Below are 26610 nucleotides of genomic sequence, written 5' to 3'. Positions count from 1 at the left end.
GACCTTTTTTTTTTTGTTTAGCTCAAAATACATGAACGTAATAAAGTGCTACCCCCAAAGTTAATATCCTAATAGTGGGAACATTCCGCAGTGAGGTCTGTAGGGGGCATTATGATTTTTTTTTTATGCTGTGCCTACAGTCCAGTACGGTTTCTTAGTGACAAAGTATATATGATATGTACACTGCAGGGATAGAGAATACAATCCTGCAGATGGAAGGTTACACTACATGCTGCTCCACCAGCGTGCGCGAGGAATAGGCCTCCCAAGCTGGGTGGGATTATGATGCTGGGGGTGGAGAAGAGAACAATGGCCTCCAACCAGAGGATGGAGGAGAATAGATGGAGGATGAGGGCTGCAGACTGAACGCAAACCACAAGGGTTAAATCCGAGCGGCAGCATCCGGGGACGACACCATGAACCTGCGAGTAAGAGATGTGTGTGTGTGTGTGTGTATATAGTATATATATATATATATATATATATATATATATATATATATATATATATATGGGGTGATGATCTGCAGGCGTGGACAGGTGGGGTATACACAACAATACATGGGCGCACCTGTGGTGGAGGCTCCAGAGGTGAACAACCGAAATCAGGGCAAAAATATTACACCGCAATGACGTCACCACTCTCCAGATATACCGCGGGGATTATATCAGTGTATGGGAAATTGTAATACAAAACCTGCTCACACATCACTGCCCCCCCCCCCCCCAGGATGAAGAGAAACAGAAGCTGGATCAATTCCTCTCTCACCTGTCTCTACTAGGATCCCTACAAGTAAGAAAACACCGCAACTATATACTATACATAGGGGCAGTATTATAGTAGTTATATTAATGTATATAGGAGCAGTATTATAGTAGTTATATTCTTGTACATAGGGGGCAGCATTATAGTAGTTATATTAATGTATATAGGGGCAGTATTATAGTAGTTATATTCTTGTACATAGGGGCAGTATTATACTAGTTATATTCTTGTACATAGGAGCAGTATTATAGTAGTTATATTCTTGTACATAGGGGCAGTATTATAGTAGTTATATTCTTGTACATAGGGGCAGTATTATAGTAGTTATATTAATGTATATAGGGGCAGTATTTTAGTAGTTATATTCTTGTACATAGGGGGCAGCATTATAGTAGTTATATTAATGTATATAGGGGCAGTATTATAGTAGTTATATTCTTGTACATAGGGGGCAGTATTATACTAGTTATATTCTTGTACATAGGAGCAGTATTATAGTAGTTATATTCTTGTACATAGGGGCAGTATTATAGTAGTTATATTCTTGTACATAGAGGCAGTATTATAGTAGTTATATTAATGTATATAGGGGCAGTATTATAGTAGTTATATTCTTGTACATAGGGGCAGTATTATACTAGTTATATTCTTGTACATAGGAGCAGTATTATAGTAGTTATATTAATGTATATAGGAGCAGTATTATAGTAGTTATATTCTTGTACATAGGGGCAGTATTATAGTAGTTATATTCTTGTATATAGGAGCAGTATTATAGTAGTTATATTCTTGTACATAGGAGCAGTATTATAATAGTTATATTCCTGTACATAGGAGCAGTATTATAGTAGTTATATTCTTGTATATAGGGGCAGTATTATAGTAATTATATTCTTACACGTAGGGGCAGTATTATAGTAGTTACAGTGCCTACAAGTAGTATTCAACCCCCTGCAGATTTAGCAGGTTTGATAAGATGCAAATAAGTTAGAGCCTGCAAACTCCAAACAAGAGCAGGATTTATTAACAGATGCATAAATCTTACAAACCAACAAGTTATGTTGCTCAGTTAAATTTTAATACATTTTCAACATAAAAGTGTGGGTCAATTATTATTCAACCCCTAGGTTTAATATTTTGTGGAATAACCCTTGTTTGCAATTACAGCTAATAATCGTCTTTTATAAGACCTGATCAGGCCGGCTCAGGTCTCTGGAGTTATCTTGGCCCACTCCTCCATGCAGATCTTCTCCAAGTTATCTAGGTTCTTTGGGTGTCTCATGTGGACTTTAATCTTGAGCTCCTTCCACAAGTTTTCAATTGGGTTAAGGTCAGGAGACTGACTAGGCCACTGCAACACCTTGATTTTTTCCCTCTTGAACCAGGCCTTGGTTTTCTTGGCTGTGTGCTTTGGGTCGTTGTCTTGTTGGAAGATGAAATGACGACCCATCTTAAGATCCTTGATGGAGGAGCGGAGGTTCTTGGCCAAAATCTCCAGGTAGACCGTGCTATCCATCTTCCCATGGATGTGGACCAGATGGCCAGGCCCCTTGGCTGAGAAACAGCCCCACAGCATAATGCTGCCACCACCATGCTTGACTGTAGGGATGGTATTCTTGGGGTCGTATGCAGTGCCATCCAGTCTCCAAACGTCACGTGTGTGGTTGGCACCAAAGATCTTGATCTTGGTCTCATCAGACCAGAGAACCTTGAACCAGTCTGTCTCAGAGTCCTCCAAGTGATCATGAACAAACTGTAGACGAGCCTTGACATGACGCTTTGAAAGTAAAGGTACCTTACGGGCTCGTGTGGAACGGAGACCATTGCGGTGGAGTACGTTACTTATGGTATTGACTGAAACCAATGTCCCCACTGCCATGAGATCTTCCCGGAGCTCCTTCCTTGTTGTCCTTGGGTTATCCTTGACTCTTCGGACAAGCCTGGCCTCGGCACGGGAGGAAACTTTCAAAGGCTGTCCAGGCCGTGGAAGGCTAACAGTAGTTCCATAAGCCTTCCACTTCCGGATGATGCTCCCAACAGTGGAGACAGGTAGGCCCAACTCCTTGGAAAGGGTTTTGTACCCCTTGCCAGCCTTGTGACCCTCCACGATCTTGTCTCTGATGGCCTTGGAATACTCCTTTGTCTTTCCCATGTTGACCAAGTATGAGTGCTGTTCACAAGTTTGGGGAGGGTCTTAATTAGTCAGAAAAGGCTGAAAAAAGAAATAATTAATCCAAACATGTGAAGCTCATTGTTCTTTGTGCCTGAAATACTTCTTAATACTTTAGGGGAACCAAACAGAATTCTTGTGGTTTGAGGAGTTGAATAATAAATGACCTCTGAATAAACTTTTCACCATTTAAAAAAAAAAAATAAAAAAAGAAATAACATTCTTTTTTGCTGCATTTCACACTTCCAGGCTGATCTACAGTCCAAATGTCACAATGCCAAGTTATTCCGAATGTGTAAACCTGCTAAATCTGCAGGGGGTTGAAGACTACTTGTAGGCACTGTATATTCTTACACGTAGGGGCAGTATTATAGTAATTATATTCTTGTACATAGGAGCAGTATTATAGTAATTATATTCTTGTACATAGGAGCAGTATTATAGTAATTATATTCTTGTACATAGGAGCAGTATTATAGTAATTATATTCTTGTACATAGGAGCAGTATTATAGTAGTTATATTCTTGTACATAGGGGCAGTATTATAGTAATTATATTCTTGTACATAGGAGCAGTATTATAGTAATTATATTCTTGTACATAGGGGGCAGTATTATAGTAATTATATTCTTGTACATAGGAGCAGTATTATAGTAATTATATTCTTGTACATAGGGGCAGTATTACAGTAATTATATTCTTGTACATAGGAGCAGTATTATAGTAGTTATATTCTTGTACATAGGGGCAGTATTATAGTAATTATATTCTTGTACATAGGAGCAGTATTATAGTAGTTATATTCTTGTACATAGGGGGCAGTATTATAGTAATTATATTCTTGTACATAGGGGCAGTATTATAGTAATTATATTCTTGTACATAGGAGCAGTATTATAGTAATTATATTCTTGTACATAGGAGCAGTATTATAGCAGTTATATTCTTGTACATAGGGGCAGTATTATAGTAATTATATTCTTGTACATAGGAGCAGTATTATAGTAATTATATTCTTGTACATAGGAGCAGTATTATAGTAGTTATATTCTTGTACATAGGGGCAGTATTATAGTAATTATATTCTTGTACATAGGAGCAGTATTATAGTAATTATATTCTTGTACATAGGAGCAGTATTATAGTAGTTATATTCTTGTACATAGGAGCAGTATTATAGTAGTTATATTCTTGTACATAGGAGGCAGTATTATAGTAGTTATATTCTTGTACATAGGGGCAGTATTATAGTAGTTATATTCTTGTACATAGGGGCAGTATTATAGTAGTTATATTCCTGTACATAGGGGCAGTATTATAGTAATTATATTCTTGTACATAGGAGCAGTATTATAGTAATTATATTCTTGTACATAGGAGCAGTATTATAGTAATTATATTCTTGTACATAGGGGGCAGTATTATAGTAATTATATTCTTGTACATAGGAGCAGTATTATAGTAATTATATTCTTGTACATAGGAGCAGTATTATAGTAATTATATTCTTGTACATAGGAGCAGTATTATAGTAATTATATTCTTGTACATAGGGGGCAGTATTATAGTAGTTATATTCTTGTACATAGGAGCAGTATTATAGTAGTTATATTCTTGTACATAGGGGCAGTATTATAGTAATTATATTCTTGTACATAGGAGCAGTATTATAGTAGTTATATTCTTGTACATAGGGGCAGTATTATAGTAATTATATTCTTGTACATAGGAGCAGTATTATAGTAGTTATATTCTTGTACATAGGGGGCAGTATTATAGTAATTATATTCTTGTACATAGGGGCAGTATTATAGTAATTATATTCTTGTACATAGGAGCAGTATTATAGTAATTATATTCTTGTACATAGGAGCAGTATTATAGCAGTTATATTCTTGTACATAGGGGCAGTATTATAGTAATTATATTCTTGTACATAGGAGCAGTATTATAGTAGTTATATTCTTGTACATAGGAGCAGTATTATAGTAGTTATATTCTTGTACATAGGAGCAGTATTATAGTAATTATATTCTTGTACATAGGAGCAGTATTATAGTAGTTATATTCTTGTACATAGGAGCAGTATTATAGTAGTTATATTCTTGTATATAGGGGGCAGTATTATAGTAGTTATATTCTTGTACATAGGGGCAGTATTATAGTAGTTATATTCTTGTACATAGGAGCAGTATTATAGTAATTATATTCTTGTACATAGGAGCAGTATTATAGTAGTTATATTCTTGTACATAGGAGCAGTATTATAGTAGTTATATTCTTGTACATAGGGGGCAGTATTATAGTAGTTATATTCTTGTACATAGGAGCAGTATTATAGTAGTTATATTCTTGTACATAGGGGCAGTATTATAGTAATTATATTCTTGTACATAGGAGCAGTATTATAGTAATTATATTCTTGTACATAGGAGCAGTATTATAGCAGTTATATTCTTGTACATAGGGGCAGTATTATAGTAATTATATTCTTGTACATAGGAGCAGTATTATAGTAGTTATATTCTTGTACATAGGAGCAGTATTATAGTAGTTATATTCTTGTACATAGGAGCAGTATTATAGTAATTATATTCTTGTACATAGGAGCAGTATTATAGTAGTTATATTCTTGTACATAGGAGCAGTATTATAGTAGTTATATTCTTGTATATAGGGGGCAGTATTATAGTAGTTATATTCTTGTACATAGGGGCAGTATTATAGTAGTTATATTCTTGTACATAGGAGCAGTATTATAGTAATTATATTCTTGTACATAGGAGCAGTATTATAGTAGTTATATTCTTGTACATAGGAGCAGTATTATAGTAGTTATATTCTTGTACATAGGGGGCAGTATTATAGTAGTTATATTCTTGTACATAGGAGCAGTATTATAGTAGTTATATTCTTGTACATAGGAGCAGTATTATAGTAATTATATTCTTGTACATAGGAGCAGTATTATAGTAGTTATATTCTTGTACATAGGAGCAGTATTATAGTAGTTATATTCTTGTATATAGGGGCAGCATTATAGTAGTTATATTCTTGTATATAGGGGCAGTATTATAGTAGTTATATTCTTTTACATAGGAGCAGTATTATAGTAGTTATATTCTCGTACATAGGGGCAGTATTATAGTAGTTATATTCTTATACATAGGGGCAGTATTATAGTGGTTATATTCTTGTACATAGGGGCAGTATTATAGTAGTTATATTCTTATACATAGGGGCAGTATTATAGTAGTTATATTCTTGTACATAGGGGCAGTATTATAGTGGTTATATTCTTGTACATAGGGGCAGTATTATAGTAGTTATATTCTTGTATATAGGAGCAGTATTATAGTAGTTATATTCCTGTACATAGGAGCAGTATTATAGTAATTATATTCTTGTACATAGGGGCAGTATTATAGTAGTTATATTCTTGTATATAGGAGCAGTATTATAGTAGTTATATTCTTGTACATAGGAGAAGTATTATAGTAATTATATTCTTGTACATAGGAGCAGTATTATAGTAGTTATATTCTTGTACAAAGGGGCAGTATTATAGTAGTTATATTCTTGTACATAGGAGCAGTATTATAGTAGTTATATTCTTTTACATAGGAGCAGTATTATAGTAGTTATATTCTTGTACATAGGGGCAGTATTATAGTAGTTATATTCTTGTACATAGGAGCAGTATTATAGTAGTTATATTCTTGTACATAGGGGCAGTATTATAGTAGTTATATTCTTGTACATAGGAGCAGTATTATAGTAATTATATTCTTGTACATAGGGGCAGTATTATAGTAGTTATATTCTTGTATATAGGAGCAGTATTATAGTAATTATATTCTTGTACATAGGAGCAGTATTATAGTAATTATATTCTTTTACATAGGAGCAGTATTATAGTAGTTATATTCTTGTACATAGGGGCAGTATTATAGTAGTTATATTCTTGTACATAGGGGCAGTATTATAGTAGTTATATTCTTGTATATAGGAGCAGTATTATAGTAGTTATATTCTTGTATATAGGAGCAGTATTATAGTAGTTATATTCTTGTACATAGGAGCAGTATTATAGTAGTTATATTCTTGTACAAAGGAGCAGTATTATAGTAATTATATTCTTGTACATAGGGGCAGTATTATAGTAGTTATATTCTTGTACATAGGGGCAGTATTATAGTAGTTATATTCTTGTACATAGGAGCAGTATTATAGTAGTTATATTCTTTTACATAGGAGCAGTATTATAGTAGTTATATTCCTGTACATAGGGGCAGTATTATAGTAGTTATATTCTTTTACATAGGAGCAGTATTATAGTAGTTATATTCTTGTACATAGGGGGCAGTATTATAGTAGTTATATTCTTGTACATAGGAGCAGTATTATAGTAGTTATATTCTTGTACATAGGGGCAGTATTATAGTAGTTATATTCTTGTACATGGGGGGCAGTATTATAGTAGTTATATTCTTGTACATAGGAGCAGTATTATAGTAATTATATTCTTGTACATAGGAGCAGTATTATAGTAGTTATATTCTTGTACATAGGAGCAGTATTATAGTAGTTATATTCTTGTATATAGGAGCAGTATTATAGTAGTTATATTCTTGTACATAGGGGCAGTATTATAGTAGTTATATTTTTGTACATAGGAGCAGTATTATAGTAATTATATTCTTGTACATAGGAGCAGTATTATAGTAGTTATATTCTTGTACATAGGAGCAGTATTATAGTAGTTATATTCTTTTACATAGGAGCAGTATTATAGTAGTTATATTCTTGTACATAGGGGCAGTATTATAGTAGTTATATTCTTGTACATAGGGGCAGTATTATAGTAGTTATATTCTTGTACATAGGAGCAGTATTATAGTAGTTATATTCTTGTACATAGGGGCAGTATTATAGTAGTTATATTCTTGTACATAGGAGCAGTATTATAGTAGTTATATTCTTGTACATAGGGGCAGTATTATAGTAGTTATATTTTTGTACATAGGGGCAGTATTATAGTAGTTATATTCTTGTACATAGGAGCAGTATTATAGTAGTTATATTCTTGTACATAGGGGCAGTATTATAGTAATTATATTCTTGTACATAGGAGCAGTATTATAGTAATTATATTCTTGTACCTAGGGGGCAGTATTATTATTCAATTTTGTTCTGCTCTTATTCCAGGGTTTCCGATACTTTCAGCCGTGGTTGAGGGGAAGAGAAGAGATTTTGCTGACTGTGGTGAACGATGATCTGGTGAGCTCACGCTTTTCTATTATGGAGCAGTCTCCCGGTCTCCTCCATCACTCTCCTTCCAGAGCAGTCTCACGGTCTCCTCCATCACTCTCCATCCAGATCAGTTTCCCGGTCTCCTCTATCACTCTCCATCCAGATCAGTTTCCCGGTCTCCTCCATCACTCTCCTTCCAGATCAGTCTCTCGGTCTCCTCCATCACTCTCCTTCCAGATCAGTCTCCTCCATCACTCTACTTCCAGATCAGTCTCCCGGTTTCCTCCATCGCTCTTCTTCCAGATCAGTCTCCCGGTCTCCTCCATCAATCTACTTCCAGATCAGTCTCTCGGTCTCCTCCATCGCTCTTCTTCCAGATGAGTCTCCCGATCTCCTCCATCACTCTCCTTCCAGATCAGTCTCCCAGTCTCCTCCATCGCTCAGCTTCCAGATCAGTCTGTTGGTCTCCTCCATCGCTCTCCTTCCAGAGCAGTCTCCCGGTCTCCTCCATTACTCTCCTTCCAGAGCAGTCTCCCGGTCTCCTCCATCACTCTTCTTCCAGAGCAGTCTCCCGGTCTCCTCCATCACTCTTCTTCCAGATCAGTCTCCCGGTCTCCTCCATCACTCTTCTTCCAGATCAGTCTCTTGGTCTCCTCCATCGCTCTTCTTCCATAGCAGTTTCCCGGTCTCCTCCATCGCTCTTCTTGTCTCTTACAGAGCAGTCTCCTCCATCGCTCTTCTTGTCTCTTACAGATCAGTCTCCCGGTCTCCTCCATCACTCTCCTTCCAGATCAATCTCTCGGTCTCCTCCATCCCTCTCCTTCCAGATTAGTCTCCCAGTCTCCTCCATCGCTCCCCTTCCAGATCAGTCTCTTGGTCTCCTCCATTGATCTTCTTCCAGATCAGTCTCCCGGTCTCCTCCATCACTCTTCTTCCAGATCAGTCTGTTGGTCTCCTCCATCGCTCTCCTTCCAGAGCAGTCTCCCGGTCTCCTCCATCACTCTCCTTCTAGAGCAGTCTCCGGGTCTCCTCCATCACTCTCCTTCCAGAGCAGTCTCCCGGTCTCCTCCATCACTCTTCTGGTCTCTTACAGAGCAGTCTCCCGGTCTCCTCCATCACTCTCCTTCCAGAGCAGTCTCCCGGTCTCCTCCATCACTCTCCATCCAGATCAGTTTCCCGGTCTCCTCCATCAATCTACTTCGAGATCAGCCTCTCAGTCTCCTCCATCACTCTCCTTCCAGATCAGTCTCTCGGTCTCCTCCATCACTCTCCTTCCAGATCAGTCTCCTCCATCGCTCTCCTTTCAGATCAGTCTCTCGGTCTCCTCCATCAATCTACTTCCAGATCAGTCTCCCGGTTTCCTCCATCGCTCTTCTTCCAGATCAGTCTCCCGGTCTCCTCCATCAATCTACTTCCAGATCAGTCTCTCGGTCTCCTCCATCGCTCTTCTTCCAGATGAGTCTCCCGATCTCCTCCATCACTCTCCTTCCAGATCAGTCTCCCAGTCTCCTCCATCGCTCATCTTCCAGGTCAGTCTGTTGGTCTCCTCCATCGCTCTCCTTCCAGAGCAGTCTCCCGGTCTCCTCCATCGCTCTTCTTGTCTCTTACAGAGCAGTCTCCCGGTCTCCTCCATCACTCTCCTTCCAGAGCAGTCTCCCGGTCTCCTCCATCACTCTTCTTCCAGAGCAGTCTCCCGGTCTCCTCCATCAGTCTTCTTCCAGATCAGTCTCCCGGTCTCCTCCATCACTCTTCTTCCAGATCAGTCTCTTGGTCTCCTCCATCGCTCTTCTTCCATAGCAGTTTCCCGGTCTCCTCCATCGCTCTTCTTGTCTCTTACAGAGCAGTCTCCCGGTCTCCTCCATCACTCTCCTTCCAGATCAGTCTCTCGGTCTCCTCCATCCCTCTCCTTCCAGATTAGTCTCCCAGTCTCCTCCATCGCTCCCCTTCCAGATCAGTCTCTTGGTCTCCTCCATTGATCTTCTTCCAGATCAGTCTCCCGGTCTCCTCCATCACTCTTCTTCCAGATCAGTCTGTTGGTCTCCTCCATCGCTCTCCTTCCAGAGCAGTCTCCCGGTCTCCTCCATCACTCTCCTTCTAGAGCAGTCTCCGGGTCTCCTCCATCACTGTCCTTCCAGAGCAGTCTCCCAGTCTCCTCCATCACTCTTCTGGTCTCTCACAGAGCAGTCTCCCGGTCTCCTCCATCACTCTCCTTCCAGAGCAGTCTCCCGGTCTCCTCCATCACTCTTCTTCCAGATCAGTCTCCCGGTCTCCTCCATCACTCTCCTTCCAGATCAGTCTCCCAGTCTCTTCCATCGCTCTCCTTACAGATCAGTCTCTTGGTCTCCTCCATCGCTCTTCTTCCAGATCAGTCTCCCGGTCTCCTCCATCACTCTTCTTCCAGATCAGTCTGTTGGTCTCCTCCATCGCTCTCCTCCCAGAGCAGTCTCCCGGTCTCCTCCATCACTCTCCTTCCAGAGCAGTCTCCCTGTCTCCTCCATCACTCTCCTTCCAGAGTAGTCTCCCGGTCTCCTCCATCGCTCTTCTTGTCTCTTACAGAGCAGTCTCCCGGTCTCCTCCATCACTCTCCTTCCAGAGCAGTCTCCCGGTCTCCTCCATCACTCTCCTTCCAGATCAGTCTCCCGGTCTCCTCCATCACTCTCCTTCCAGATCAGTCTCCCAGTCTCCTCCATCGCTCTCCTTCCAGATCACTCTCTTGGTCTCCTCCATCGCTCTTCTTCCAGATCAGTCTCCCGGTCTCCTCCATCACTCTTCTTCCAGATCAGTCTGTTGGTCTCCTCCATCACTCTCCTTCCAGAGCAGTCTCCCGGTCTCCTCCATCGCTCTCCTTCCAGAGCAGTCTCTCGGTCTCCTCCATCACTCTCTTTCCAGAGCAGTCTCCCGGTCTCCTCCATTACTCTTCTTCCAGCTCAGTCTCCAGGTCTCCTCCATCGCTCTTCTTCCATAGCAGTCTCCCGGTCTCATCCATCGCTCTTCTTGTCTCTTACAGATCAGTCTCCTGGTCTCCTCCATCGCTCTTCTTGTCTCTTACAGAGCAGTCTCCCAGTCTCCTCCATCGATCTCCTTCCAGAGCAGTCTCCTGGTCTCCTTCATCACTCTTCTTCCAGATCAGTCTCCCAGTCTCCTCCATCGATCTCCTTCCAGATCAGTCTCCCGGTCTCCTCCATCACTCTCCTTCCAGATCAGTCTCCCGGTGTCCTCCATCACTCTCCTTCCAGAGAAATTTCCCGGTCTCCTCTATCACTCTCTTTCCAGAGCAGTCTCCCGGTCTCATCCATCGATCTCTTTCCAGAGCAGTCTCCCGGTCTCCTCTATCACTCTCCTTCCAGATTAGTCTCCTGGTCTCCTCTATCACTCTCCCTCCAGATCAGTCTCCCGGTCTCCTCCATCGATCTCCTTCCAGAGCAGTCTCCCAGTCTCCTCCATCGATCTCCTTCCAGAGCAGTCTCCCGGTCTCCTCCATCGATCTCCTTCCAGAGCAGTCTCCTGGTCTCCTCCATTACTCTCCTTCCAGATCAGTCTCCCAGTCTCCTCCATCGATCTTCTTCCAGATCAGTCTCCCGGTCTCCTCCATCGCTCTTCTTCCAGATCAGTCTCTTGGTCTCCTCCATCACTCTCCTTCCAGATCAGTCTCCCGGTCTCCTCCATCACTCTCCTTCCAGAGCAATTTCCCGGTCTCCTCTATCACTCTCCTTCCAGATCAGTCTCCCGGTCTCCTCTATCTCTCTCCTTCCAGAGCAGTCTCCCGGTCTCCTCCATCGATCTCCTTCCAGAGCAGTCTCCCGGTCTCCTCTATCACTCTCCTTCCAGATCAGTTTCCTGGTCTCCTCTATCACTCTCCTTCCAGATCAGTCTCCCGGTCTCCTCCATCACTCTCCTTCCAGATCAGTCTCCCGGTCTCCTCCATCGATCTCCTTCCAGAGCAGTCTCCCGGTCTCCTCCATCGATCTCCTTCCAGAGCAGTCTCCTGGTCTCCTCCATCACTCTCCTTCCAGATCAGTCTCCCGGTCTCCTCCATCACTCTTCTTCCAGATCAGTCCCCCGGTCTCCTCCATTGATCTCCTTCCAGATCAGTCTTCTCGTCTCCTCCATCACTCTCCTTCCAGATCAGTCTTCTGGTCTTCTCCATCACTCTCCCTCCAGAGCAGTCTCCTGGTCTCCTCCATCACTCTCCTTCCAGAGCAGTCTCCTGGTCTCCTCCATCACTCTCCTTCCAGAGCAGTCTCCTGGTCTCCTCCATCACTCACTCTACTTCCAGAGCAGTCTCCTGGTCTCCTCCATCACTCTCCTTCCAGATCAGTCTCCTGGTCTCCTCCATCACTCTCCTTCCAGAGCAGTCTCCTGGTCTCCTCCATCACTCTCCTTCCAGAGCAGTCTCCTGCTCTCCTTCATCACTCTCCTTCCAGATCAGTCTCCCGGTCTCCTCCATCGATCTCCTTCCAAAGCAGTCTCCCGGTCTCCTCCATCGCTCTCCTTCCAGATCAGTCTCCTGACCTCCTCCATCACTCTTCTTCCAGATTAGTCTCACGGTCTCCTCCATCACTCTCCTTCCAGAGCAGTCTCCCGGTCTCCTCCATCACTTTCCTTCCAGATCAGTTTCCCGGTCTCCTCCATCAATCTACTTCGAGATCAGCCTCTCGGTCTCCTCCATCACTCTCCTTCCAGATCAGTCTCTCGGTCTCCTCCATCACTCTCCTTCCAGATCAGTCTCCTCCATCGCTCTCCTTCCAGATCAGTCTCTCGGTCTCCTCCATCAATCTACTTCCAGATCAGTCTCCCGGTTTCCTCCATCGCTCTTCTTCCAGATCAGTCTCCCGGTCTCCTCCATCAATCTACTTCCAGATCAGTCTGTCGGTCTCCTCCATCGCTCTTCTTCCAGATCAGTCTCCCAGTCTCCTCCATCGCTCTTCTTCTAGATCAGTCTGTTGGTCTCCTCCATCGCTCTCCTTCCAGAGCAGTCTCCCGGTCTCCTCCATCGCTCTTCTTGTGTCTTACAGAGCAGTCTCCCGGTCTCCTCCATCACTCTCCTTCCAGAGCAGTCTCCCGGTCTCCTCCATCACTCTTCTTCCAGAGCAGTCTCCCGGTCTCCTCCATCACTCTTCTTCCAGATCAGTCTCCCGGTCTCCTCCGTCACTCTTCTTCCAGAGCAGTCTCCCGGTCTCCTCCATCGCTCTTCTTTTCTCTTACAGAGCAGTCTCCTCCATCGCTCTTCTTGTCTCTTACAGATCAGTCTCCCGGTCTCCTCCATCACTCTCCTTCCAGATCAGTCTCTCGGTCTCCTCCATCCCTCTCCTTCCAGATCAGTCTCCCAGTCTCCTCCATCGTTCTCCTTCCAGATCAGTCTCTTGGTCTCCTCCATTGCTCTTCTTCCAGATCAGTCTCCCGGTCTCCTCCATCACTCTTCTTCCAGATCAGTCTGTTGGTCTCCTCCATCGCTCTGCTTCCAGAGCAGTCTCCCGGTCTCCTCCATCACTCTCCTTCTAGAGCAGTCTCCGGGTCTCCTCCATCACTCTCCTTCCAGAGCAGTCTCCCGGTCTCCTCCATCACTCTTCTTGTCTCTTACAGAGCAGTCTCCCGGTCTCCTCCATCACTCTCCTTCCAGAGCAGTGTCCCGGTCTCCTCCATCACTCTCCTTCCAGATCAGTCTCCCGGTCTCCTACATCACTCTCCTTCCAGATCAGTCTCTCAGTCTCCTCCATCGCTCTCCTTACAGATCAGTCTCTTGGTCTCCTCCATCGCTCTTCTTCCAGATCAGTCTCCCGGTCTCCTCCATCACTCTTCTTCCAGATCAGTCTGTTGGTCTCCTCCATCGCTCTCCTTCCAGAGCAGTCTCCCGGTCTCCTCCATCACTCTCCTTCCAGAGCAGTCTCCCTGTCTCCTCCATCACTCTCCTTCCAGAGTAGTCTCCCGGTCTCCTCCATCGCTCTTCTTGTCTCTTACAGAGCAGTCTCCCGGTCTCCTCCATCACTCTCCTTCCAGAGCAGTCTCCCGGTCTCCTCCATCACTCTCCTTCCAGATCAGTCTCCCAGTCTCCTCCATCGCTCTCCTTCCAGATCAGTCTCTTGGTCTCCTCCATCACTCTTCTTCCAGATCAGTCTCCCGGTCTCCTCCATCACTCTTCTTCCAGATCAGTCTGTTGGTCTCCTCCATCGCTCTCCTTCCAGAGCAGTCTCCCGGTCTCCTCCATCACTCTCCTTCCAGAGCAGTCTCCCGGTCTCCTCCATCACTCTCCTTCCAGAGCAGTCTCCCGGTCTCCTCCATCACTCTCCTTCCAGATCAGTCTCCCAGTCTCCTCCATCGCTCTCCTTCCAGATCACTCTCTTGGTCTCCTCCATTGCTCTTCTTCCAGATCAGTCTCCCGGTCTCCTCCATCACTCTTCTTCCAGATCAGTCTGTTGGTCTCCTCCATCACTCTTTTTCCAGAGCAGTCTCCCGGTCTCCTCCATCGCTCTCCTTCCAGAGCAGTCTCCCGGTCTCCTCCATCACTCTTCTTGCAGCGCAGTCTCCCGGTCTCCTCCATCACTCTTCTTCCAGATCAGTCTCCAGGTCTCCTCCATCGCTCTTCTTCCATAGCAGTCTCCCGGGTCTCGTCCATCGCTCTTCTTGTCTCTTACAGATCAGTCTCCTGGTCTCCTCCATCGCTCTTCTTGTCTCTTACAGAGCAGTCTCCCGGTCTCCTCCATCGATCTCCTTCCAGAGCAGTCTCCTGGTCTCCTCCATCACTCTCCTTCCAGATCAGTCTCCCGGTCTCCTCCATCACTCTTCTTCCAGATCAGTCTCCCAGTTTCCTCCATCGATCTCCTTCCAGATCAGTCTCCCGGTCTCCTCCATCACTCTCTTTCCAGATCAGTCTCCCGGTCTCCTCCATCACTCTCCTTCCAGAGCAATTTCCCGGTCTCCTCTATCACTCTCTTTCCAGATCAGTCTCCCTGTCTCCTCAATCACTCTCCTTCCAGAGCAGTCTCCCGGTCTCCTCCATCGATCTCCTTCCAGAGTAGTCTCCCGGTCTCCTCTATCACTCTCCTTCCAGATCAGTCTCCTGGTCTCCTCTATCACTCTCCCTCCAGATCAGTCTCCCGGTCTCCTCCATCGATCTCCTTCCAGAGCAGTCTCCCGTTCTCCTCCATCGATCTCCTTCCAGAGCAGTCTCCTGGTCTCCTCCATCACTCTCCTTCCAGATCAGTCTCCCGGTCTCCTCCATCACTCTTCTTCCAGATCAGTCCCCCGGTCTCCTCCATTGATCTCCTTCCAGATCAGTCTTCTGGTCTCCTCCATCACTCTCCTTCCAGATCAGTCTTCTGGTCTCCTCCATCACTCTCCCTCCAGAGCAGTCTCCTGGTCTCCTCCATCACTCTCCTTCCAGAGCAGTCTCCTGGTCTCCTCCATCACTCTCCTTCCAGAGTAGTCTCCCGGTCTCCTCCATCGCTCTTCTTGTGTCTTACAGAGCAGTCTCCCGGTCTCCTCCATCACTCTCCTTCCAGATCAGTCACCCAGTCTCCTCCATCGCTCTCCTTCCAGATCAGTCTCTTGGTCTCCTCCATCGCTCTTCTTCCAGATCAGTCTCCCGGTCTCCTCCTTCACTCTTCTTCCAGATTAGTCTGTTGGTCTCCTCCATCACTCTCCTTCCAGATCAGTCTCCCAGTCTCCTCCATCGCTCTCCTTCCAGATCAGTCTCTTGGTCTCCTCCATCGCTCTTCTTCCAGATCAGTCTCCCGGTCTCCTCCATCACTCTTCTTCCAGATCAGTCTGTTGGTCTCCTCCATCGCTCTCCTTCCAGAGCAGTCTCCCAGTCTCCTCCATCACTCTCCTTCCAGAGCAGTCTCCCGGTCTCCTCCATCACTCTCCTTCCAGAGCAGTCTCCCGGTCTCCTCCATCACTCTTCTTCCAGATCAGTCTCCCAGTCTCCTCCATCGCTCTCCTTCCAGATCACTCTCTTGGTCTCCTCCATCGCTCTTCTTCCAGATCAGTCTCCCGGTCTCCTCCATCACTCTTCTTCCAGATCAGTCTGTTGGTCTCCTCCATCACTCTTTTTCCAGAGCAGTCTCCCGGTCTCCTCCATCGCTCTCCTTCCAGAGCAGTCTCCCGGTCTCCTCCATCACTCTTCTTGCAGAGCAGTCTCCCGGTCTCCTCCATCACTCTTCTTCCAGAGCAGTCTCCCGGTCTCCTCCATTACTCTTCTTCCAGATCAGTCTCCAGGTCTCCTCCATCGCTCTTCTTCCATAGCAGTCTCCCGGTCTCGTCCATCGCTCTTCTTGTCTCTTACAGATCAGTCTCCTGGTCTCCTCCATCGCTCTTCTTGACTCTTACAGAGCAGTCTCCCGGTCTCCTCCATCGATCTCCTTCCAGAGCAGTCTCCTGGTCTCCTCCATCACTCTCCTTCCAGATCAGTCTCCCGGTCTCCTCCATCACTCTTCTTCCAGATCAGTCTCCCAGTCTCCTCCATCGATCTCCTTCCAGATCAGTCTCCCGGTCTCCTCCATCACTCTCCTTCCAGAGCAATTTTCCGGTCTCCTCTATCACTCTCTTTCCAGATCAGTCTCCCTGTCTCCTCAATCACTCTCCTTCCAGAGCAGTCTCCCGGTCTCCTCCATCGATCTCCTTCCAGAGCAGTCTCCCGGTCTCCTCTATCACTCTCCTTCCAGATTAGTCTCCTGGTCTCCTCTATCACTCTCCCTCCAGATCAGTCTCCCGGTCTCCTCCATCGATCTCCTTCCAGAGCAGTCTCCCGTTCTCCTCCATCGATCTCCTTCCAGAGCAGTCTCCTGGTCTCCTCCATCACTCTCCTTCCAGATCAGTCTCCCGGTCTCCTCCATCACTCTTCTTCCAGATCAGTCCCCCGGTCTCCTCCATTGATCTCCTTCCAGATCAGTCTTCTGGTCTCCTCCATCACTCTCCTTCCAGATCAGTCTTCTGGTCTCCTCCATCACTCTCCCTCCAGAGCAGTCTCCTGGTCTCCTCCATCACTCTCCTTCCAGAGCAGTCTCCTGGTCTCCTCCATCACTCTCCTTCCAGAGTAGTCTCCCGGTCTCCTCCATCACTCTTCTTGTCTCTTACAGAGCAGTCTCCCGGTCTCCTCCATCACTCTCCTTCCAGATCAGTCTCCCAGTCTCCTCCATCGCTCTCCTTCCAGATCAGTCTCTTGGTCTCCTCCATCGCTCTTCTTCCAGATCAGTCTCCCGGTCTCCTCCTTCACTCTTCTTCCAGATTAGTCTGTTGGTCTCCTCCATCGCTCTCCTTCCAGAGCAGTCTCCCGATCTCCTCCATCACTCTCCTTCCAGAGCAGTCTCCCGGTCTCCTCAATCACTCTCCTTCCAGAGCAGTCCCCCGGTCTCCTCCATCACTCTCCTTCCAGATCAGTCTCCCAGTCTCCTCCATCGCTCTCCTTCCAGATCACTCTCTTGGTCTCCTCCATCGCTCTTCTTCCAGATCAGTCTCCCGGTCTCCTCCATCACTCTTCTTCCAGATCAGTCTGTTGGTCTCCTCCATCACTCTTCTTCCAGATCAGTCTCCCGGTCTCCTCCATCACTCTCCTTCCAGAGCAGTCTCCCGGTCTCCTCCATCGCTCTCCTTCCAGAGCAGTCTCCCGGTCTCCAACATCACTCTCCTTCCAGAGCATTCTCCCGGTCTCCTCTATCACTCTTCTTGCAGAGCAGTCTCCCGGTCTCCTCCATCACTCTTCTTCCAGATCAGTCTCCCGGTCTCCTACATCGCTCTTCTTCTATAGCAGTCTCCCGGTCTCCTCCATCGCTCTTCTTGTCTCTTACAGATCAGTCTCCTGGTCTCCTCCATCGCTCTTCTTGTCTCTTACAGAGCAGTCTCCCGGTCTCCTCCATCGATCTCCTTCCAGAGCAGTCTCCTGGTCTCCTCCATCACTCTCCTTCCAGATCAGTCTCCCCGTCTCCTCCATCGATCTTCTTCCAGATCAGTCTCCCGGTCTCCTCCATCGCTCTTCTTCCAGATCAGTCTCTTGGTCTCCTCCATCACTCTCCTTCCAGATCAGTCTCCCGGTCTCCTCCATCACTCTCCTTCCAGAGCAATTTCCCGGTCTCCTCTATCACTCTCCTTCCAGATCAGTGTCCCGGTCTCCTCCATCGATCTCCTTCCAGAGCAGTCTCCCGGTCTCCTCTATCACTCTCCTTCCAGATCAGTCTCCTGGTCTCCTTTATCACTCTCCTTCCAGATCAGTCTCCCGGTCTCCTCCATCACTCTCCTTCCAGATCAGTCTCCCGGTCTCCTCCATCGATCTCCTTCCAGAGCAGTCTCCCGGTCTCCTCCATCGATCTCCTTCCAGAGCAGTCTCCTGGTCTCCTCCATCACTCTCCTTTCAGATCAGTCTCCCGGTCTCCTCCATCACTCTTCTTCCAGATCAGTCCCCCGGTCTCCTCCATTGATCTCCTTCCAGATCAGTCTTCTGGTCTCCTCCATCACTCTCCTTCCAGATCAGTCTTCTGGTCTCCTCCATCACTCTCCCTCCAGAGCAGTCTCCTGGTCTCCTCCATCACTCTCTTTCCAGAGCAGTCTCCTGGTCTCCTCCATCACTCTCCTTCCAGAGCAGTCTCCTGGTCTCCTCTATCACTCTCCTTCCAGAGCAGTCTCCTGGTCTCCTCCATCACTCTCCTTCCAGATCAGTCTCCTGGTCTCCTCCATCACTCTCCTTCCAGAGCAGTCTCCTGGTCTCCTCCATCATTCTCCTTCCAGATCAGTCTCCCGGTCTCCTCCATCACTCTCCTTCCAGATCAGTCTCCCGGTCTCCTCCATCACTCTTCTTCCAGAGCAGTCTCCCGGTCTCCTCCATCACTCTTCTTCCAGAGCAGTCTCTCGGTCTCCTCCATTGTTTTCTTTATTTCCTCTTGTCTCTTCCAGAGCAGTCTACCTCCTCGCTCTCCGGGGTCTTTCAGCAGTGAGACCAGTTACCACCTTCCTACGTGCAGCAGTGACCAGTCTACACCACGGTACGTTCAGTCACTCGAATCAGTTTTGCTCTCTGTACTGTTACATTGTAACGCCTTCAGCTGTGAGAGAGAGAGAGAAGAGCTGCTCCATTCACAGGCCGGAGACAGAGGAGTCCTCATTGTTTCTCAGGAGACCGCATAATGGAGATTTTACCAAATTTTCTCAGTTAATACAAATAATATGTGTGAGGCATAATTGAGTGCTGCTGCTCACACAGCTGAGGGTGTGTTACAATGTATCATGTTCCAGCTGAAAATTGTCCATTGTAACAACCGTCAGCTGTGTGAGCAGATTATGCGTAAGGTTTTTATTTTCTGAGAGGAAGGCAAAAGTTTTCCAAATTTCTCAAGACCCAATTTTAGTTGGCTTTGACCAGTCTCTTGCAGACCTCCCTCTTTCTCCCTTCTTTCACTCCTCTTTCTCCTATTTTTCTCTTATCTTTCTTCCAACTTTTTCCCTCTTTCGCCCCAATTTCTCCCATCTTTCTCCTAAATTTCTCCCCTCTTTCTTCCATTTTTCTCCATCTTTCTCCCCTCTTTCTCCCTCTTTCTCCCCTCTTTCTCCCCTCTTTCTGCCATCTTTCTCTCATCTCTCTCCCAAATTTCCCCCCTCTTTCTCTCCTCTTTCTCTCATCTTTCTCCCCTCTTTCTCTCATCTTTCTCTCCTCTTTCTCCCATCTCTCTCCTCTTTCTCACTCTTTCGCCCTATTTCTCCCATCTTTCTCCCTCTTTCTCCCTCTTTCTCCATCTTTCTCCTATCATTCTCCCTCTTTCTCCCTCTTTCTCCCTCTTTCTCCCTCTTTCTCCCTCTTTCTCCTTCTTTATCCATCTTTCTCCCTCTTTCTCTCCTCTTTCTCTCCTCTTTCTCCGTCTTTCTTCATCTTTCCCAATCTTTCTCCCCTCATTCTCCCTTCTTTCTCCCATCTTTCTCCCCTTTTTCTCCCATCTTTCTTCCTGTTTCTTCCCTCTTTCTCCATCTTTCTCCATGTTTCTCCCATCTTTATCCCTCTTTCTCCATCTTTCTCCCTCTTTCTCTATCTTTCTTCATATTTCTCCATCTTTCTCCCTATTTCTCTATCTTTCTCCCTCTTTCTCCCTATTTCTCTATCTTTCTCCCTATTTCTCTCCTCTTTCTCCCTCTTTCTCCACCTTTATCCCTCTTTCTCCATCTTTCTCCCTGTTTCTCCCTCTTTCTCCACCTTTCTCCCTCTTTCTCCACCTTTCTCCCTCTTTCTCCCTCTTTCTCCCTCTTTCTCCACCTTTCTCCCTCTTTCTCCCTCTTTCTCCCTCTTTCTCCATCTTTCTCCCTATTTCTCTCCTCTTTCTCCCTCTTTCTCCACCTTTCTCCCTCTTTCTCCACCTTTCTCCCTCTTTCTCCACCTTTCTCCCTCTTTCTCCACCTTTCTCCCTCTTTCTCCCTCTTTCTCCCTCTTTCTCCCTCTTTCTCCCTCTTTCTCCATCAATATCCATCTTATTCCCTATTTATCTATCTTTCTCCCTCTTTCTCCCTCTTTCTCCCCTCTTTTTCCCCTCTTTTTCCCTCTTTCTCCCATCTTTCTCCATCTTTCTTTTTTCCACCAGGGATTCTGCGCTGCTGCCGCCGGCGTCTCCATGTGACAGAGAGATCGCTATTCCGGTGAGAGTCATTCGTATATTTCGGCTTCGGCCCGTGTGCGGCGTTATTATGTAGTTATTATTAAAGAGGCGAAGATAATGATAGAGGGCGCCATTACTTTATCACAGCAGTGAACAGTGGACTTTTGTATTTTGGTGCGACGTTTTGTAATGGTGGATTGTAATCAAGTGGATCATTGTGGCTTCTTCTGGGATCATTAAGATGAAAATGACTCTTTAGAATAATGGCTGATGGTTCCTGTGCTGGGAGAGGGGGAGAAAGAGCTGCAATGTCTACAGTCAGAACACAGAATATACATTCACGTGTTCAGATATTGGAAGCCGTCCTCATGTCTGACACTGGTAATATCAGTCACTGCTCTAGACCACAAGGGACACTGTTAATACCATTCACAAGCCTAGACCACCTGGGACACTGATATAATTTACTACCCTAGACCACCTGTGACACTGACATCATTTACTACCCCTAGACCACCTGTGACACTGATATCACTTACTACCCTAGACCACCTGGGTCACTGATATAATTTACTACCCTAGACCACCTGGGACACTGACATCATTTACTACCCCTAGACCACCTGGGACACTGATATCACTTACTACCCTAGACCACCTGGGACACTGATATCACTTACTACCCTAGACCACCTGGGACACTGATATAATTTACTACCCTAGACCACCTGGAACACTGACATCATTTACTACCCCTAGACCACCTGGGACACTGATATCATTTACTACCCTAGACCTCCTGTGACACTGACATCATTTTCTACCCCTAGACCACCTGTGACACTGATATCACTTACTACCCTAGACCACCTGGGACACTGATATCACTTACTACCCTAGACCACCTGGGACACTGATATAATTTACTACCCTAGACCACCTGGGACACTGACATCATTTACTACCCCTAGACCACCTAGGACACTGATATCATTTACTACCCTAGACCACCTGGGACACTGATATCATGTACTACCCTAGACCACCTGGGACACTGATATCATTTACTACCCTAGACCACCTGGGACACTGATATCATTTACTACCCTAGACCACCTGGGACACTGATATAATTTACTACCCTAGACCACCTGGGATACTGATATCATTTACTACCCTAGACCACCTGGGACACTGATATCATGTACTACCCTAGACCACCTGGGACACTGATATCATTTACTACCCTAGACCACCTGGGACACTGATATCATTTACTACCCTAGACCACCTGGGACACTGATATCATGTACTACCCTAGACCACCTGGGACACTGATATCATTTACTGCCCTAGACCACCTGGGAAACTGATATCATTTACTACCCCTAGACCACCTGGGACACTGATATCATTTACTACCCTAGACCACCTGGGACACTGATATCATGTACTACCCTAGACCACCTGGGACACTGATATCATTTACTACCTTAGACCACCTGGGACACTGACATCATTTACTACCCTAGACCACCTGGGACACTGACATCATTATTACCCCTAGACCACCTGGGACACTGATATCATTTACTACCCTAGACCACCTGGGACACTGATATCATTTACTACCCTACACCACCTGGGACACTGACATCATTTACTACCCCTAGACCCCCTGGGACACTGATATCATTTACTACCCTAGACCACCTGGGACACTGATATCATTTACTACCCCTAGACCACCTGGGACACTGATATCATTTACTACCCTAGACCACCTGGGACACTGATATAATTTACTACCCTAGACCACCTGGGACACTGATATCATTTACTACCCTAGACCACCTGGGACATTGATATCATGTACTACCCTAGACCACCTGGGACACTGATATCATTTACTACCCTAGACCACCTGTGACACTGACATCATTTTCTACCCCTAGACCACCTGTGACACTGATATCACTTACTACCCTAGACCACCTGGGACACTGATATCACTTACTACCCTAGACCACCTGGGACACTGATATAATTTACTACCCTAGACCACCTGGGACACTGACATCATTTACTACCCCTAGACCACCTAGGACACTGATATCATTTACTACCCTAGACCACCTGGGACACTGATATCATGTACTACCCTAGACCACCTGGGACACTGATATCATTTACTACCCTAGACCACCTGGGACACTGATATCATTTACTACCCTAGACCACCTGGGACACTGATATAATTTACTACCCTAGACCACCTGGGATACTGATATCATTTACTACCCTAGACCACCTGGGACACTGATATCATGTACTACCCTAGACCACCTGGGACACTGATATCATTTACTACCCTAGACCACCTGGGACACTGATATCATTTACTACCCTAGACCACCTGGGACACTGATATCATGTACTACCCTAGACCACCTGGGACACTGATATCATTTACTGCCCTAGACCACCTGGGAAACTGATATCATTTACTACCCCTAGACCACCTGGGACACTGATATCATTTACTACCCTAGACCACCTGGGACACTGATATCATGTACTACCCTAGACCATCTGGGACACTGATATCATTTACTACCCTAGACCACCTGGGACACTGACATCATTTACTACCCTAGACCACCTGGGACACTGACATCATTATTACCCCTAGACCACCTGGGACACTGATATCATTTACTACCCTAGACCACCTGGGACACTGATATCATTTACTACCCTACACCACCTGGGACACTGACATCATTTACTACCCCTAGACCCCCTGGGACACTGATATCATTTACTACCCTAGACCACCTGGGACACTGATATCATTTACTACCCCTAGACCACCTGGGACACTGATATCATTTACTACCCTAGACCACCTGGGACACTGATATAATTTACTACCCTAGACCACCTGGGACACTGATATCATTTACTACCCTAGACCACCTGGGACATTGATATCATGTACTACCCTAGACCACCTGGGACACTGATATCTTTTACTACCCTAGACCACCTGGGACACTGATATCATTTACTACCCTAGACCACCTGGGACACTGATATCATGTACTACCCTAGACCACCTGGGACACTGATATCATTTACTACCCTAGACCACCAGGGACACTGATATCATTTACTGTCCTAGACCACCTGGGACACTGATATCATTTACTACCCTAGACCACCTGGGAGACTGATATCATTTACTACCCTAGACCACCTGGGACACTGATATCATTTACTACCCTAGACCACCTGGTATACTGATATAATTTACTGCCCTAGACCACCTGGGACACTGATATCATTTACTAGCCTAGACCACCTGAGATATCGGTAATGCCATTCACTGCTGTAGACCACCTAAGATTCTGGAAATTAACCTCTCTACTGGACTAGACCACTTTTGATACTGGCAATATCATTCAGTTCCCTAGACCACCAGGGATCCTGAAAATCTAATTTATGCTCCAGACCCCATTACCCCTCTTATACAAAAAATGCACAAAGGATACTGACTAACACCTTTGCTAGGATAGACCACCAGGAATACTGGCACTAATGCTTTTGATTCTCTAGGCCACCAGGGATATTGCCAATAAAAGGGTTACCCATACTGGAAAAAATGAATACTCCAGTTGTGGGTAACCCCATATAACCTCTCATTGCGGGGTTTACTATAAACATATTAACTACCCCCTTTAATTTTTCAGGAAACGCATTGTACTCTTTTTTTGATGGCCGCTTATGCCAAGTATGGCCGCCCATATGTGTGGGTGAGGTCCAACCATCAACGATTCATGGGCACAGAACTCTGCGATCAGGACTCGCCCCTCATGCTGCCATCTTACACTGACTGGGACACCAAGGGTGAGCTCAACACATCTCCTTTTAATGAAAAGCATTGTCTAGCCTCTGCAGAGCTCCTCAGGGGCCTGGAATGGGTCGTCATTGGATGAAGCATTGTCTTGCCCCTGCAGAGATCCTCAGGGGCCTTGAATGGGTCGTCATTGGAGGAAGCGTTGCCCGGCCTCTGCAGAGCTCCTCAGGGGCCTGGAATGGGTCGTCATTGGATGAAGCATTGTTCGGCCTCTGCAGAGCTCCTTAGGGGCCTGGAACGGGTTGTCATTTGATGAAGCGTTGTCCAGCCTCTTCAGAGCTCCTCAGGGGCCTGGAATGGGTCATCATTGGATGAAGCATTGTCCGGCCTCTGCAGAACTCCTCAGGGGCCTGGAACGAGTCATCATTAGATGAAGAGTTGTCCAGCCTCTGCAGAGCTCCTCAGGGGCCTGGAATGGGTCGTCATTGGATGAAACATTGTCTGGCCTCTGCAGAGCTTCTCAGAGGCCTGGAATGGGTCGTCATTGGATGAAGCATTGTCCGGCCTCTGCAGAGCTCCTCAGGGGCCTGGAATGGGTCGTCATTGGATGAAACATTGTCTGGCCTCTGCAGAGCTCCTCAGGGGCCTGGAATGGGTCATCATTGGATGAAGCAATGGCCGGCCTCTGCAGAGCTCCTCAGGGGCCTGGAACAAGTCATCATTGGTTGAAGCATTGTCCGGCCTCTGCAGAGTTCCTCAGGGGCCTGAAACGGGTCATCATTGGATGAAGAGTTGTCCGGCCTCTGCAGAGCTCATCAGGGGCCTTGAACGGGTCATCATTGGATGAAGAGTTGTCCGGCCTATACAGAGCTCCTCAGGGGCCTGGAACGGATTGTCATTGGATGAAGCGCTGTCTGGCCTCTGCAGAGCTCCTCAAGGGCCTGGAACTGATCGTCATTGGATGAAGCGTTGTCCGGCCTCTGCAGAGCTCCTCAGGGGCCTGAAATGGGTTATCATTGGATGAAGAGTTGTCCGGCCTCTGCAGAGCTCATCAGGGGCCTGGAACGGCTCGTCATTGGATGAAGCATTGTCCAGCCTCTGCAGAGCTCCTCAGGGGCCTGGAATGGGTCGTCATTGGATGAAGAGTTGTCCGGCCTCTGCAGAGCTCCTCAGGGGCTTAAAACGGGTCGTCATTGGATGAAGCGTTGTCTGGCCTCTGCAGAGCTCCTCATGGGCCTGGAATGGGTCATCATTGGATGAAGCGTTGTCCGGCCCCTGCAGAGCTCCTCAGGGGCATGGAATGGGTCATCATTGGATGAGGCTCTGCTGATTTTCCAGTTACTGGCAGACATATCCAGACCTCAGAGGGTATACTGTAACCATCTATCAGTAATGCCCTCATGTCTCCTTCCTCTAGATGTTGGGGTGTGGCACATGGTGTGGGATGTGGTCAGCACCTGTGTTTCTCCGCCCCCAAGGAACCCACTGGCTGTTGACTTCATCTACCTGAAATCCCTTCCTCTACCAGAGAGGTCGCTCTCATCTGGGGCTTTGGTCAGTTTTTTCCACAATTTATTGCTGCGAGAGCCCCGGGGAAGCTTGTTGTTTTCTTATGGTAAGTTCTTATGGTCCCATGATGGATCCGTATGGTCGCTGACCGTCCACATTGTGTATAATAATGTCCACCATATCCGATATTTTCAGATTACACCAATATTCCAGCTGTTAAGGCTCTATTGTGCCAATTTTCTTGTGTTCCTCTTCTTATAGTCTGGGAGGAGCTGGCGGACCTCACACGTCTTCACGCTCTCACCCTGCAGGATCTCAAGGAGCAGAACCTCATCAAGACCCTGATCTGAGCGTGTGCAGCACAGGCCTGAAGATATGTCCGGGAAGAAGATGTCACTGCCACCCCAGACCCCAAACATGTGCTCCCCCATTATCCAAAATGGTCGGAAGTTGTATTAAAAGACATAAGACTGTTTTTATCAGATTA

The 26610-nt window shown here is 46.1% G+C and overlaps 1 protein-coding gene across 2 annotated transcripts; it reads left to right on the top strand.

The window, feature by feature from the left end:
• Nucleotides 1–230: 230 nt before the first annotated feature.
• On the top strand, nt 231–26610 carry LOC142302133 (uncharacterized). Of its 2 annotated transcripts, XM_075343215.1 has the most exons (8): nt 232–428; nt 730–792; nt 8145–8216; nt 19071–19159; nt 20741–20795; nt 24508–24664; nt 26032–26229; nt 26385–26610. In XM_075343215.1, exons 1-8 carry the CDS (start codon nt 417–419, stop codon nt 26471–26473), a joined length of 735 nt encoding a protein of 244 aa, XP_075199330.1. In that variant the 5' UTR covers nt 232–416; the 3' UTR covers nt 26474–26610. The 2 variants fall into 2 exon arrangements, with proteins under 2 accessions (XP_075199332.1, XP_075199330.1); XM_075343217.1 differs by lacking the exon at nt 730–792 and having other exon boundaries at nt 231–428.

The sequence above is a fragment of the Anomaloglossus baeobatrachus genome, chromosome 4, assembly GCF_048569485.1.
Source record: "Anomaloglossus baeobatrachus isolate aAnoBae1 chromosome 4, aAnoBae1.hap1, whole genome shotgun sequence".
Taxonomy (NCBI): Eukaryota; Metazoa; Chordata; class Amphibia; order Anura; family Aromobatidae; genus Anomaloglossus; species Anomaloglossus baeobatrachus.
The sequence above is the reverse complement of the archived record's forward strand: the minus strand, read 5'-3'. Positions and strand labels throughout refer to the sequence as shown.

What these genes read in the sequence shown, in the direction of transcription:
- LOC142302133 (XM_075343215.1), top strand. An exon ending in ACAGAGAGATCGCTATTCCG is followed by an intron (nt 20,796 to 24,507) that starts GTGAGAGTCATT and finishes TTAATTTTTCAG; the next exon opens with GAAACGCATTGTACTCTTTT. An exon ending in CACTGACTGGGACACCAAGG is followed by an intron (nt 24,665 to 26,031) that starts GTGAGCTCAACA and finishes TCCTTCCTCTAG; the next exon opens with ATGTTGGGGTGTGGCACATG.